Source organism: Tiliqua scincoides, chromosome 6 (assembly GCF_035046505.1).
Source record: "Tiliqua scincoides isolate rTilSci1 chromosome 6, rTilSci1.hap2, whole genome shotgun sequence".
Taxonomy (NCBI): domain Eukaryota; kingdom Metazoa; phylum Chordata; class Lepidosauria; order Squamata; family Scincidae; genus Tiliqua; species Tiliqua scincoides.
The window spans coordinates 39,965,544-39,980,369 of NC_089826.1; the positions used below are offsets into that span (position 1 = coordinate 39,965,544).

At 41.9% G+C, this 14,826-nt stretch overlaps 1 protein-coding gene across 5 annotated transcripts in view; it reads right to left on the reverse strand.

Annotated features, from left to right (window-relative positions):
* Positions 1-14,826, reverse strand: part of INPP4B (inositol polyphosphate-4-phosphatase type II B) — a 338,885-nt gene that overhangs the window by 201,515 nt on the left and 122,544 nt on the right. For 3 of the 5 annotated variants that reach the window (XR_010794649.1, XM_066631736.1, XM_066631735.1), the window contains 2 exons: positions 9,813-9,897; positions 110-334 (listed from right to left, as the gene is read on the reverse strand). Coding sequence is in view for 4 of the 5 variants with exons in the window: in XM_066631736.1 (XP_066487833.1) it covers positions 110-334; positions 9,813-9,897 (310 nt within the window). In the remaining variant the exon portion in view is untranslated. Of the gene's footprint in view, positions 1-109; positions 340-9,812; positions 9,898-14,826 lie in introns of those variants that run through there. The other 2 variants (XM_066631739.1, XM_066631738.1) reach the window with 2 other exon arrangements.

Sequence of the window (14,826 nt, forward strand, 5' to 3'; positions counted from 1 at the left end):
AGTAAACCTTAGTAGATTTCTAGTCTGCTTGAACTGGTGCATTTACAGAAGGGTGGAGTTCTTCCGATAGCATTCACAGGATTAAGATGCACTAAAACAGCATGCTTACTTGTAAGCTTTGGCTCAGCAAGACTATCTGCCTGTGCTGATGGAAGATATTGTTGGACTTCATCTGCCGTTCTCTCTTCCTTGATTTCCATGATCAGTCTTTGGAGTTGCTGAATTTTATTCCGCAGACCTTCAGAATTAGCCTCTCCAAGTGCCACAGCCCAAGATTCACAATCAGACCTTGTTGCAGCTTCAAGGTAAAGATCTGGTTCTCCACTCTGAAACTCTGCACTCAGAAAACATTGATAAACTTTCACTAACCCGAACATTAACAGATGTGTTTTTGAAGATGATAGCAAGACTAATGTTTGCAGTAATATAGAATACAGCTTTTCTCTATGACAAAGAATCCCATGAAACCAGAATGCTGTGGCTCCATGCTCAATAGAACAGAAAGCCCTCCTCACATCTAATCCTAGAACAATTAAATATATGACAAAACTAGATGGCAGTATTATTAAACTGAAATGTGAAATCCCTACTTGGCACATATCTGGCAGCTTAGCAGGCAAATTTCAGTGCTACTAACTTAAGAATTTGATTTAGCAGTGATGACAAGCAGAATTCCATCAAATGGACTGGTGGGATTCATTATAGCAAAAAGTGCCCATTATTCTTTCTATTAGAACTGTCCTTTAGACTCAGTTCCCCACTCATTCTTGTCTGAATACTGCTCATCAATATCTTGCAATTATTTAGAATGACATGGCTTCTTCCTGATGAACCAACAGGTTGTACGAGAAGCTTCTGACCTCATTTCTACCCACAAGTCCGTGGCTTTGCTGCCTGATAAAAGTCTAATTGTCTCGTTCTCAGCCTTTATAGGAAAAAAAGATTGAGAAAAATTCTCAGGTTCCCAGGGAAATTCAAGTAACAACAAGGGTCACTCCTTTGACTGGAATTCGCAAAGGAAATAGTCTCTAGGCATTAAAAATTCTGTCGTATAGACAGTTTCATTTAGTTGCAAATTCAGTGTGACATTTAGCACGATATAAATGATCAGGCACGAAGGAAGGAAGAAGAGAGGGGAAATCAATGCTGCTTTAACAGAAGACGCCAACAGATTTTTAAAGCATTTAACTATATATTTGTAAAAATATAAATGGTAGCTGTTTGGCTTTGAAACTGAATGCTAAAAGATATCTCTACAGAAACTAGTTCCAAACATTCTATTCCTTTCTCCCAGTAAATGTACCTTATTCTCTAACTACCAGATAATGTGGGCGGGGGGGAGGGGTCTGCTTAAATCAATGGAGCACAGTGAGGTAAAGCAGAGTAGGAAGACAGCTCTTGCTTTCTTCCACCACAAATTTTATGTAATTAATGTACATGCACACACACCCCACTTTTGAATGCAGCAGACATGGGAACACCTGCCCCATTACAATTAGTTTAGCCCCAATGGACTAAGAAAGAGAACCTTGATTTGGTTCCTATCAAGGACAAGTACACAGGCTGCAAGAGGAGACACATTTATGTGAGAGCAAAATCCACTAATCACTCCAAACAGCATGGCACATTCAGTCCCAACTGCATGCTTTCACTTTCTCCTGTAAGTAAATGCCTATGGGCCCAATCCTATCCAGTTTTCCAGTGCCTGTGCAGCTGTGCCAATGAGGTATGCACTGCATCCTGTGGTGGCGAGGCAGACACAGAAGCTTCTTCAAGGTATGGAAACATTTCTTCCCTTACCTTGGGGCTGCACGGCAGCTGCACTGGTGCTGGAAAGTTGGATAGGACTGGACCCTATACTCCCTAGGAGCACATACATTCTTATTTTTGCAGATTTATCTTTCAAAAGCCCGCTTGGGATGAAGAGACAATGGGTGTAAGCCAGAAATATGCAAGAGGAATTAAACTGACAATAGGACATTCAAGCTTTCTTCACTTGTTAAATCCCCTTTTGGATCCAGAAAAGCCAGTTGGGGGACTCACTGGAATTGTGTGATATGGCAAATGAGGCTGGAGTGGGAAGAGAAGGATCTGGGGTCTTCTTGCACAATCAGAACTCATTCAAGGGAGCCTCTGAACCTTACACCTCAAAACTTAGTTACTTAGTTAAAGAATACTCTGAACCTGAACTTAAATGAAAATGTCTTTTAAGAAATAAAATTATACCATTAAGGGCACAAGCTTAACCAGGTCTACTCAGAAGTAAGTCCTATTTTTCTCAATGGGGTTTACTCTCAGGAAAGTGTGGTTAGGATTGCAGCCTAAGAGAATTAAGAGTTAGCATACTACACAGAGAGTTCATGCATTCCCTCAACAAGTTGGTCCTGCAATATGGAAAATTATCACTGGTAGCTTCCTTTCAGCACAAAGCTTTCCCCTTATGTCTGATGGTTTAAGTCCAAGAAAAAGATTGTACTTCTAATGATGGTGATTTTCTTCTTAGGGTCACTATTCCTCAACAACTCCAAGGAACACAAGCCTCCTTCACGTGAATGTTTGCTGTGCTTACTCACCAACATGTATATGCAACATCTGTCTAGCCCCAATTCTGTCTGCATTTATCCTTATATGGAGACAGATGTTCTACTCAGCAACTGACTGCTGACCTTTACATTTAAGTTCCAACAACCAGAAGCAAATGGACCTTATTGTTCACTTTCATGTCACCCGCATACTAAACTAAACTGAAATAACTGAATTACTCTAAGGCAGTGTTTCTCAAGGTTTGTCCTCTACCATATCACTTCACATGGTCCACCTATTTGAAGTACCACCTGACATCATCACCAGTTACTTCTGGGTTGGGAGGCCAGATGAGATGCTACAAAGGCCAGTAAGAGGCTCAAAGTGGACAGGAGGGCTTTTTCGAGCATAGAAAAGCACGCTTTGGAGCTCTGCCCACTGAGCTGTGTCTCCTACCACTGTCTGATGCATCATGTTCCTGGCCTTGCTGCATGATGGCAGATGTCTGGGGTCCTGTGAGTACTAACAGACACCACCTCAAGTACCACTAGTGGTACCTGTACCGCTGGTTAAGAAGCACTGCTTTAAGGTGTAAATCTTTAGGCTCCCTATCTAGTTTGGTGTAACAAAGATCAGAATATTATTCATTTAAGTGGGGTTTTTAAAAAAAGGATGATTTCTTAGAATATCATCAAGTCATTTTCCTTTTATTGCAGACACACAGAAGAACATAGGTTCTGTCTTTCTGCCTACATCATGTTGCTACTACAATATTTGCAAGAATAGTTTTCATTGCCAACAGGAAGCCTACAGAGAGGGCACAGTACACAAATTAAATCAGATGTTCAAATGCCATTTGTCACAAAACATCAGCCACAATATGGTGTTTCATTGGCTCTGTCAACTTTCTATAAGATAGGTGACTAATTAAAATCAACCCCCCATAATAATCAGTAGACTTGTAAGAGAAGACCATCAGTTCAATTACACCTAGAAGCATTTCATTCATGTTAAGAGCCAAGGCACACTGACATTACAGTGGAAAGCAAGCAAAACTTGAAGCACAGCCATAGTAAATAATGGAAAAGCACTTGTTTCAAAATGGGCCTTGTTTCATCATTTCTCTCACAGTACAAAAAGAACGTTAGATAATATGGGGAGAGAATGTTAAGTTAAATAATTAAAAGTCACAACCAAATGCTCTGGCACTGAATTGCTCCAAGGACCAAAACTGATTATACAGTACCACTGGAATAAGTCCAAGTTGATCCATGTTGGCTGATCAGGCCCAGGAAAGGGATAGGATGCAGCACACACCAGCATCGCCAATCCACCCCTTTCCTGGACCTGATCCACCCACTTCCAGTCCCTGTTGACACCTACCCCGGCCTGCTCCATGCCTCCACTGAACCTGCTCCAGCAGACATCTATGCAGCCACTGGAGGCAGTGGAAAGGCTCCAGCCTTCCTGCCAGCACACCTGGACTTCACACGGTTGCAAAGCATTTTATGGCACTATTGCAGCAGGGCATACTGCCGGACCTACTAGAGTATGGGATTGACAGCCCAATCCTATCCGGACTTTCCTGGGAGTAAGCCCCATTGACACTAAGGTACTTAGTGTCCCATTGACATGCATAGGATTGGGCTGTGGGTCATTTGTGTTTAAATAGCATTCAACTTCTCTACATAAAAGCTTGCTTTTGCTGTGGGGATAATACACCTTACATGCTTGCTGTACAGCTAACATTGGGAATATTATATGCAAAGCATTTTGCACACTTAGAAAGTGTTATACAAATGTTATCTTGTTGGAATTCTTATATGAACCCTGAGAGGTAGATTATTATCATCCCCACAGGGGCCTGGATAAAAGAAAATGGCTTGCTGAAGGCCACATAGTAGAGGTAAGACTCAGATGGGGTCTTCAGTGCAAGACTAATTAGAAGAAATTTCAATTTTGAAAATATGATTTGATATTAACAGTGGTTCAGGAAGACCTCACGAAAGGTAACCGGTATGTGGTTAGGTGAATGGAACCATTTTGCATACTATATGTCTATCTAATGTGTGGTCAAATCACCATTCCAAAAATATGGCACAGTATGAAACAATTACATTTTTAAAAATCCATTACCGTCTCCCTGTATGCCAGACTGTGCAAACAACTTGTGTTAAGACACTCACAAAAAATGGAATTTTGAAGACACAAATGGATTAGACACAGACTCTGAAATCTGGTCTCTTAAGAGCCAATTCCTGCATCAGCACCTATTTGGCAGGAGATTTCCAAAACAGCACACACACTTCAATGCACAACTAGCAGTGATCAATACTATTTTATAAGATCCTAAGTATATTGGCAACCTTCAGTCTTGAAAGACTATGGTATCGCGCTCTGAAAGGTGGTTCTGACACAGCGTCTAGTGTGGCTGAAAAGGCCAATCCGGGAGTGACAATCCCTTCCACACCAGGAACAAGTGCAGTCTGTCGCTGGTCTGTCTCCCTGGCTATGGGCCTTCCCTCTTTGCCTCTTTGCCTCAGACTGTTGGCAAAGTGTCTCTTCAAACTGGGAAAGGCCATGCTGCACAGCCTGCCTCCAAGCGGGCCGCTCAGAGGCCAGGGTTTCCCACTTGTTGAGGTCCATCCCTAAGGCCTTCAGATCCCTCTTGCAGATGTCCTTGTATCGCAGCTGTGGTCTACCTGTAGGGCGCTTTCCTTGCACGAGTTCTCCATAGAGGAGATTCTTTGGGATCCGGCTATCATCCATTCTCACGACATGACCAAGCCAACGCAGGCGTCTCTGTTTCAGCAGTGAATACATGCTAGGGATTCCAGCACGTTCCAGGACTGTGTTGTTTGGAACTTTGTCCTGCCAGGTGATGCCGAGGATGCGTCGGAGGCAGCGCATGTGGAAAGCGCTCAGTTTCCTCTCCTGTTGTGAGCGAAGAGTCCATGACTCGCTGCAGTACAGAAGTGTACTCAGGACGCAAGCTCTGTAGACCTGGATCTTGGTATGTTCCGTCAGCTTCTTGTTGGACCAGACTCTCTTTGTGAGTCTGGAAAACGTGGTAGCTGCTTTACCGATGCGCTTGTTTAGCTCGGTATCGAGAGAAAGAGTGTCGGAGATCGTTGAGCCAAGGTACACAAAGTCATGGACAACCTCCAGTTCATGCTCAGAGATTGTAATGCAGGGAGGTGAATCCACATCCTGAACCATGACCTGTGTTTTCTTCAGGCTGATTGTCAGTCCAAAATCTTGGCAGGCTTTGCTAAAACGATCCATGAGCTGCTGGAGATCTTTGGCAGAGTGGGTAGTGACAGCTGCATCGTCGGCAAAGAGGAAGTCACGCAGACATTTCAGCTGGACTTTGGACTTTGCTCTCAACCTGGAGAGGTTGAAGAGCTTTCCGTCTGATCTGGTCCGGAGATAGATGCCTTCTGTTGCAGTTCCAAAGGCCTGCTTCAGCAGGACAGCGAAGAAAATCCCAAACAAGGTTGGTGCAAGAACACAGCCCTGCTTCACTCCGCTTCGGATGTCAAAAGGGTCTGATGTGGAGCCATCGAAGACAACAGTGCCCTTCATGTCCTTGTGGAAAGATCTGATGATGCTGAGGAGCCTGGGTGGACATCCAATCTTGGGGAGAATCTTGAAGAGGCCGTCTCTGCTGACCAGGTCGAAAGCCTTTGTGAGATCTATGAAGGCTATAAAGAGTGGCTGTCGTTGTTCCCTGCATTTCTCCTGCAGTTGTCTAAGGGAGAATACCATATCAGTGGTGGACCTGTTGGCTCGGAATCCACACTGCGATTCTGGATAGACGCTCTCTGCAAGTACCTGGAGCCTCTTTAGTACAACTCGGGCAAACAGCTTTCCTACAACGCTAAGGAGAGAGATGCCGCGGTAGTTGTTGCAGTCACCCCTGTCACCTTTGTTCTTGTACAGCGTGATGATGTTTGCATCCCTCATGTCTTGAGGTACTCCACCTTCTCTCCAGCAGAGACAGAGGATTTCATGCAGCTCAGTGACGATGATCTCTTTGCAGCATTTTAGGACTTCAGCAGGGATGCTGTCTTTTCCAGGTGCCTTGCCAAAGGCAAGGGAGTCCAGGGCCACGTGAAGTTCTTCTAGGGTTGGTTCACTGTCAAGCTCTTCCAGCACAGGCAGGCACTCAATGTTGTTCAGTGCTTCTTCGGTGACTACATTTTCTCTGGAATATAGCTCAGAGTAGTGCTGCACCCAGCGTTCCATCTGCTGCGCCCGATCCTGGATGACCTCGCCTGTGGCAGACTTCAGAGGGGCAATTTTCCTCTGTGTTGGACCTAGGGCCAGCTTGATACCATCATACATCCCCTTGATGTTGCCCGTGTCAGCTGCTATCTGTATCTCGGAACAGAGCTGGAGCCAGTAGTCGTTAGCACATCTCCTGGCAGTCTGTTGGACTTTGCTGCGAGCAGTTCGGAGGACCTGCAGGTTGCGCTCACTGGGACAGACCTTGTATGCTGCTTGAGCTCTCCTCTTTTCCTCAATGACTGGTGTCAACTCCTCAGAGTGGGCTTCAAACCAGTCTGCTGCCTTGTTGGTCTTCTTGCCGAATATGGACAAGGCGGTGTTGTAAACGGTATTCTTGAAATGTTCCCATCTGTTGGATGCGTTTGCGTCGGCCGGGCCTGGAAGAGATTCCTCAAGCGCTTGTGCAAATTCCTCCACTTTTCTCTGATCCCGGGTCTTGCTGGTATCAATGTGAGGTCTTCCTTCCTTTTTCGTGTGATACAGTCGCTTTGTTTGCAGTTTCACTCTGCTGCACACCAGGGAGTGGTCAGTGTCGCAGGCAGCACCATGATAACTGCGTGTGATCTATAAGATCTATAAGATCCTATTTTTCTTTAAAATATGTTTAAAAATAAATTCAGTTGCCTCTTCCTACAGTTGAATCCTGTCTGGTACACTTTGCAAGTACGTGGTAGTTCGGAGCAGTACAGTAATCTGCAGAGTAACCTGCAGTAATCACAGCAGTGAAAAATCCTTGAGCATATCAATGAACCACCACCAGTCAAAATACAAAGTACTATCATAGTTAACCACATGCTGCAACAAAAGCAGAATGGAAGCTTTGATACATGAATCAGGCATGTGCAGGATATGTCTAATACGACGTCAGACACTCTTAATTCAAAAAGCGGAGTCCTGAATTTCTGTTCAAATTAATAGCAATGAAATCATCTTGTGTTACTGATGATGCAGTGTTAACCAGTCCTTGAAAGTCCAAGTTTTAATCAAAGGTAAAGAATTCAATTAAAACGTTAACTTTTAGGAACCTTTTTAAAAATACAGTGTTCAGACTCCATTTTTTCCAATGCTTATTCTATGCTGCCATAAAATGTTATGTAACTGATATAATAATGATGAAGGATTTCAACAGAGGCAGCAACACATGTGGGGTCTTCCAGGGAATGTGTCCATTGCCCTACAAGGGCCCAAATGGGGATAATTTGCCCCGACTGCTGTGACAAGTTTACCAGGCACTTCGCAGATAAAATTGCTTGCATTTGCCACAACTTAGTCTCCGGATTAACAGTGTGGGGCGCCACAGGGTTCTATTCTGTTCTGTCCCTCGTGCTTTTCAACTCCTACATGAAACTGTTGGGTGAGATCATCTGGAGATTTGGAATGGAGTGGCAGCTGTGGCCAGGGATGCATTTACCTAGTTTCAGTTGGTGTACCAGCTGCAGCCATACCTGACTCAATCAGACCTAACCATGGTGGACCATGCCTTAGTGGTATAGGCAGGATATAATTAAAAAAAAAACACCTCATTTCATAGGGAAGTTAAGCACATGCTAAACACCATAACTTCAGCTAAAAATCTGCTAACTGCACAAAGCTTCCAAAACATTAGCAGCAGTGCAACAGATCAAAACATGGTAGACGTTTTCTATGTAAAATGTTCTTCACCAAAAGCGTTGCTGATTACTGTTTTTAGCATCCATGATTACTGTTATTAGCATACATGATTCAGCTCAATTGGACTCATTGGCTCACATCTCTGGAAAGGATGCCAAAATGAAAACTTGGCTACTGGAGTATTGCATCAGACATAAGAAGTTAAAGACATAAGGGAATAAAGGCCACTAAAGTGAAAGTAAAATACATACATGGGCAAATAAATCTTTGCACATATCTTTCTGTACAAATCAAAGGGTTGAAATTCATCTGCAAACATATTCTATACAAAGCTTGAGATTTTCATAAAGTTTTCTTTTACCCCTTTCCGATATTTACTTACGTTAAATTATCACCCTGTAACTTTCCCAACAGCCAACTTGCATTTTTCCTCTAAGTCAGTGTTTCTCAAACTGTTGGTTCACGACCCACCTAGTGGGTCCTGACCCATTTCAAGTGGGTCCACATTCACTTCAATATGTTATTTTAAATATGTATTAGACTTGATGCTACCTTGGTATGTGACTGCATCTGGGGAAATGCTACAGCTTTGTAATTTTAACAGGCCACCATGTATATGCTTTTAACAATGATAGTAAATAGGACTTACTCCTGGGTAAGTGTGGGTAGGATTGCAGTCTAGGATTGTGAAAAAAATTTTCTGCTTGATGATGTCACTTCCGGTCATCACATCACTTCCGGTGGGTCCTGACAGTTTCTCATTCTAAAAAAGTGCTAACGTGTGAGAACCACTGCTCAAAGTAACTAAGTTCTACTCTACAGACAAACAGAATCTGGTCCTGATTTTGTACAAATGATGGTCTTCCCTAGTTTGAACAAAAATAGGAAATTGCAGTTTGTTTCAAACAAGGAATGAGCGCTTTCAATCTCCCTTCATGCACAAAGGCATAAACCTGATTTAGGCCTGCTCACATACATAATGCTAAACCCTGAATTAGTGTTATGTCTGAACCATGCCTGAACTTCCATCATATAAGATATTAGCCTGATAAACAAAGCAATGATCTCATGTTCCTTCTTTCAGACATATCTGAATTTACTTCTTTACTAACAAACTCTTCTTCTGCATCCTTTTATGGATACTTCCTGCTTATACAATTATATTTAATGAACCATATTTAATGTACTATGCGATCTGTATAGTACGCATGAATACAGAATTGCAACCATTATAAAGCTGCATGGATAATGCTTTAATTGGTGTTCCTTTGCTGGATAGCAGCCCGTATTCCAGCAGAACCGTATTCCAGCATTTAGGGGAAAGTTACCTAGAAATTCAAAAAAGAAAGGGAAGAACCATTTAACAGATTATGCTTATTCTTACTTACTGAGTACTACTGAAACATCTGCTTTATTCCTGAACTCCACAATGCAGCACCGCTCCAGGATTACTACCTCAGAGGCTTCTAAACTCTGTAAAGAGACAAAAGATAGTAAAGCATTCAGATTTTGGAGTCATCAATTAATAAAGACCATTAAAATTACCAATAAATGAAATCAAACACTCCCCATTACAGAAGACCATATTATTTCTGCAGCAGTTTTATTCAGGTTTGTCTGCTAATGCGGCCAACTTTATTACCAATGATTCTGCGTTTACCATCTAGTAAAAGTAAATCTGAAATTTCAATGGCAAGCAATTCAGCCCTGAAGGAATTCTACAAAGCACATAAATAGCAATATAAATTCTCGAACATTGTCATCCTCTATACACAAAATATTTTCTAATGAAGAGTTCCAGCAAAGTTCCTTTGTGGTACTAGAAAAACCACAATTTGTAGAAAGGCAAGGTTTTCTTAGTTCATTATTATTAAAAACTATAAAATATTCTCCATAACAGCAGGGTAACCCAAACAGTCCATACTAGATAGAGGTACCCGTTAATTGCCAGATTTTTCTGTATTTCGATATCTTTTAAATTTCTGTATTAATTCAGCTTTAAAATGCTGAATTTAAAAAAACAAAACAAAGGTACTTAAATGTTTTAGGGTCCAACCTAAACCTAAACCCAACCTAAACCCAACTTTTCAGCATAGGGCGTGTGCTGCATCCTGTAGTGGAGAGGCAGTCATGGAGTCCTCCTCAAGGTAAGGGAATATTTGCCCCCCCCCTATCTTGGGGCTGCATTGTGACTGCACTAATGCTGGAAGGTTTGATAGGATTGGGCCCTTAGCATGTGCTGTTATGCAGCCAAGAAATTGGGGGGCGGAGCGGGTTCAAAATAAACACAGGTTTTATTTCATTGCTCACAAAGGCAGCTTGATCCAAAAACTGAGGGCTAACAACTTGCAGAAGAGAGTGACAGTTCCTCCACTTAAGTTCTTAACAGAAAGGCAAGGCTTAGGTTTCATCTTGGGGAAGCTATTCCTGTTTTCAAGACATCTGCTTACCCTCAGAATAAAGCTCAGGTGCAGCGTATTCATGAGATCAAGTAAAGCAGCCCCCTCAGAGACATGGTTACAGAAGATTGGTGGGGCTGTACCCAATATGCCTGCCATCCAGTGACTGCTGCCCACTGTTGCTTCCTTCCAACTCTTGCCACCCTCTCAAATTTCAAAAAGGCAACCTAAAGAGCACAAGATGAAGTGCATTGAAGAGGGAAGAGTGCTGGCCTAGAGCATCTCCAAAAGGACAATCTAGACCAGCACTTGACCACTCCTCTCCTCAGGACTCTTCTGTTCTGCAAAATTGCTTTTTCCAAAACTGCAAAATTAGGAAAGAAGGGGCCACATGACTGTCATAGTGCTGGGCTGACCAGCAAAATTAGGTGGGCAACCTGCCAGCTAAACAAGTTGGCTAGAAGTGGCAGACAGGAAGGAAGAGGGGAGGTAAAATGTCGGGGGTGCACAAAGGCAGGGGGCTACAAGGCCAGTTTGTTGTTGCCTTGGCTCTGGTGTAGGACCTAGGCAGCCCTGATTGACAACAAAAATAAAGGTAGAAGTATAACCAAGGCTCTTCAGGCACAGCAATCAAGTATTAGCTGCCTACCAACTAATGACTAAACTACTAATCTATCATTTTCATTAAAGTTTACTAGCTTTTATTACCTAATCATGTTTGTTGGTACATTAACACTGAAGTGGATATCATTTCAGAAACATAAAACATTCTTATGCAAAATCAATATGCCTTAGAGTTTAAAATCTAAGACACCTTGCCTCTGTAATATATTGCATCCATAATCCACTGAGGCGTTTATAGTATCAACACGAAGTGCTAAAACATAAATACACAGCAGTATCTCAAAGAACAGACCAACTTTATCTTCCCTCTTTGTATTTTGTACACTGTTAAGTCCATTCATTTTTCAGAAGCCCATGAACTTGCTTAAAAGAGTGCATAAATGAGAAGAACAGGTGCATGCATACACTGCGGCTTAAAATCCCTAACCAAATGAGTACAGTAGTGACATACTCTTTTTTGGAAGACTTTCCAAAGCTTGAGGAAGAGCAAGTTTAAGACATAAGAATATTACTTTATCTGAGCTAGCTTTAGGAGGTTGAGGTCAAGCTGTCATATAGGGAGTGGAATTTTAGCTTTTCTTCAATTGGGTATTGGTTGGCTACAAATCCAAAAAGTAAGAAGTCATATTGATTCACAGAGTATATTTAGAATTTTCCCCAAGACATTTTGTACTGGCCAGTTCATTGATGATTAATATCACTATAGTTTCTGGGTAATTCTCAATTCTCTTCTTGTTTTTCAAATATTCCCCCCTCCCTCAGAAACAGCAAAGAAGCCAGCAAGGGCATTGAATGTGGCCAAAAAGAACTGAAATGTCAGAATTCTTTCTTTATTCCTGTCCTTATGCCTTGATGTGCCATAAAAAAAATGTTCTGAAGTGAAAAGGTAGAACTGTCTCAGGAGACTTTTATGGATGGTTTTGATGTCACTATGGGAAATCTCAACCCAGAGCTGCTTCAGATGCTTATACAGCTTACATCCCAAGTAAGATTCTTAAAGATTTCTCTCACAACAGAAAAGCAGCACCAGAAATTAGTGTATGTTTGAAAAAGTTAAGACATATATCCACTTTCCTACACTCTTTAGACGAACATTACTAGAAACAACTATACACCGCAGATTTTGTTCAGATGAGAAATTTGCAAATTGAACACACACACACACACACACACACACACACACACACACACACACACACACAAACTCAAATTGCTGGGCAAAGCCAAAGTACAGCAACCTGACCACATTCCTTTCAATGTCATACAAGCATACTAATGCCACCTATTTAGACTGAATCTTGTATACTCAGTAAACAGTCAGAGCACCTTAATGAAAGAAAACAAAATTCATAGTACCAGTTTAGCAAACTTGCTTCATAATACAGGTAGCATGCTAAGAACATTTTCAAACAAACTGAATTTGATAGCAAATGTGAGGCTGCAGTTAAACATGGCAATCATATATTGAGTTACTCTTCCATCCTTCAATGGCTAGTAAAGGTGTAGTTACTGTTTTCCCCCCAAGAGCCTTGGGTGCTATCAGTGCAAAATGGCAGCCTAGAAAGGCAGAGCTGGTTGTAAAATAGCAGCTTGGTTAATAATTTACCTTTTGGTTGTTTACAACTCACACACCCTCAGTAATGAACTCTGTTGAACATTCAACCCAATGCTGTAAATTAGGCCAGTTTGGACTTTAAAATTGGGTTTCCTGGAGCTGGAGACAACATAAGAAAAGACTCACACAGCCCAGGCTGGAGAAGGTTTAGGATGACTTTAGATCATCATCTAAAGTTAGTAGCTACTCTGACATAACCTACTGCCCACCCATGGTCTAGCAGAGCATGCCATGTTTATATTTCCAAAGCCTATTCTATTGGCTACCAATAATTGAGGCCATGAAAATGAAGGACACATAATATTATGACATCACCACATGAGGTATAGTCAAGTAAAGGTTACAGAAGAAAGAGTCAGGCACTACCCCACCCCCTTTATTCTACTGCAACTTAGATCAAGTATAAGTACATGGCATAATTGTATATTCTTCCCCATTTACCGTGGCACTATTCCATTTTCCTCCCTCTCCCCCGTTGTAAGCTAAAATTAGTCACAAGAGAGATAATCAGGGATCTGCTCTCTCTTCTATTGTACAGCATCATGCACATTAATGGCAGTATAAAATGTGACTGTCATTTCGGCTATTGCCTGCTGATAGAAACAACAGAGGTGTTCAATTACACATTTGTTCTAACATTGGTTGCTCAAATGCCCTATCCCTTGATTCACATATTAAAACATGGACATTCTGATAAGTTAACTCAAACATCAATCAGAACAGTACAAAACATACAGGTGGGGCATCAGTACCTGCGAGGGATCCATTCCCAGCTCCCTGTGGATACCAAAAACCACAGATACCGAAAACTGCTATTTCAGCCCCTTTAAACCTCTGGAGGCTTTCTGCATGCCCACAGAGGCCGCATGCATCCACCCACGGCCTCTGCAGGCATCAGAATGCCCTAAAAGGCAAAAAATAAAATAAAATATGTGAGCGGTTTTCACTCAAGAAACCAGAAGTCACATTTTTAATCTCACTGGGATGCCCAGGAAGCCCCGGAGGGGGGACCAGGGCTGAGCCAGATCCGCAGATATAAAATCCACAGATAAGCAGGCTCCACTGGCACATACAGTTTGTATGGTCATACATGTATGATCAATATTTGCACAAACATAAAAAATCAGATGTTAAAAGAAAACAACACTTCAAAAGGTGGGTAGATACAATACTGTGTCTTGCTTTGGGGAACAAAGAATTCTATACAGTTGCAGTTACACTGTAAATACAGTGAGTTCTTAGTGCCAGGTAGTCTGATGAAATCAATTTTATATTAGTTGTGGCAATCTGAAGATCCACTACTATCTGATCACTTTTCAATTACCTTGTTGAAATGAGATAATTTTCGCTCTCCACCAAGTCTGGACAAGTGTCCAAATTTCACAACAATCAGCAAATAAGTGACACCTTATTGGCAATCTCAGTGAAAAGTCAAAAATTAAATAAATGCCAACAATGCAATTATAGCTCCAAGACACAGGAAGAACTCTGTTCACTAGACAGGCTTCTGCAATTAAATAGCTTGAGATTGAGGATCAAGCTATAAAAAACCCAGAAGAAACCAAAGATGTTTCAGAGAAAATAAGATCCATTCCCAGCAGTTAGACACTAACAGGCACCCTTTGGTAGCTCTTCCCTTTGGTTGGGCCAGGACCCTCATGTTCTTTGTTGGAGGCCCTCTTGATTATAACAATGAGAACAATTTTCCCCACTAGGCAGCATAATGAGATGGTAAGAACACTCAGTAAACATGGTGTTAGCTGT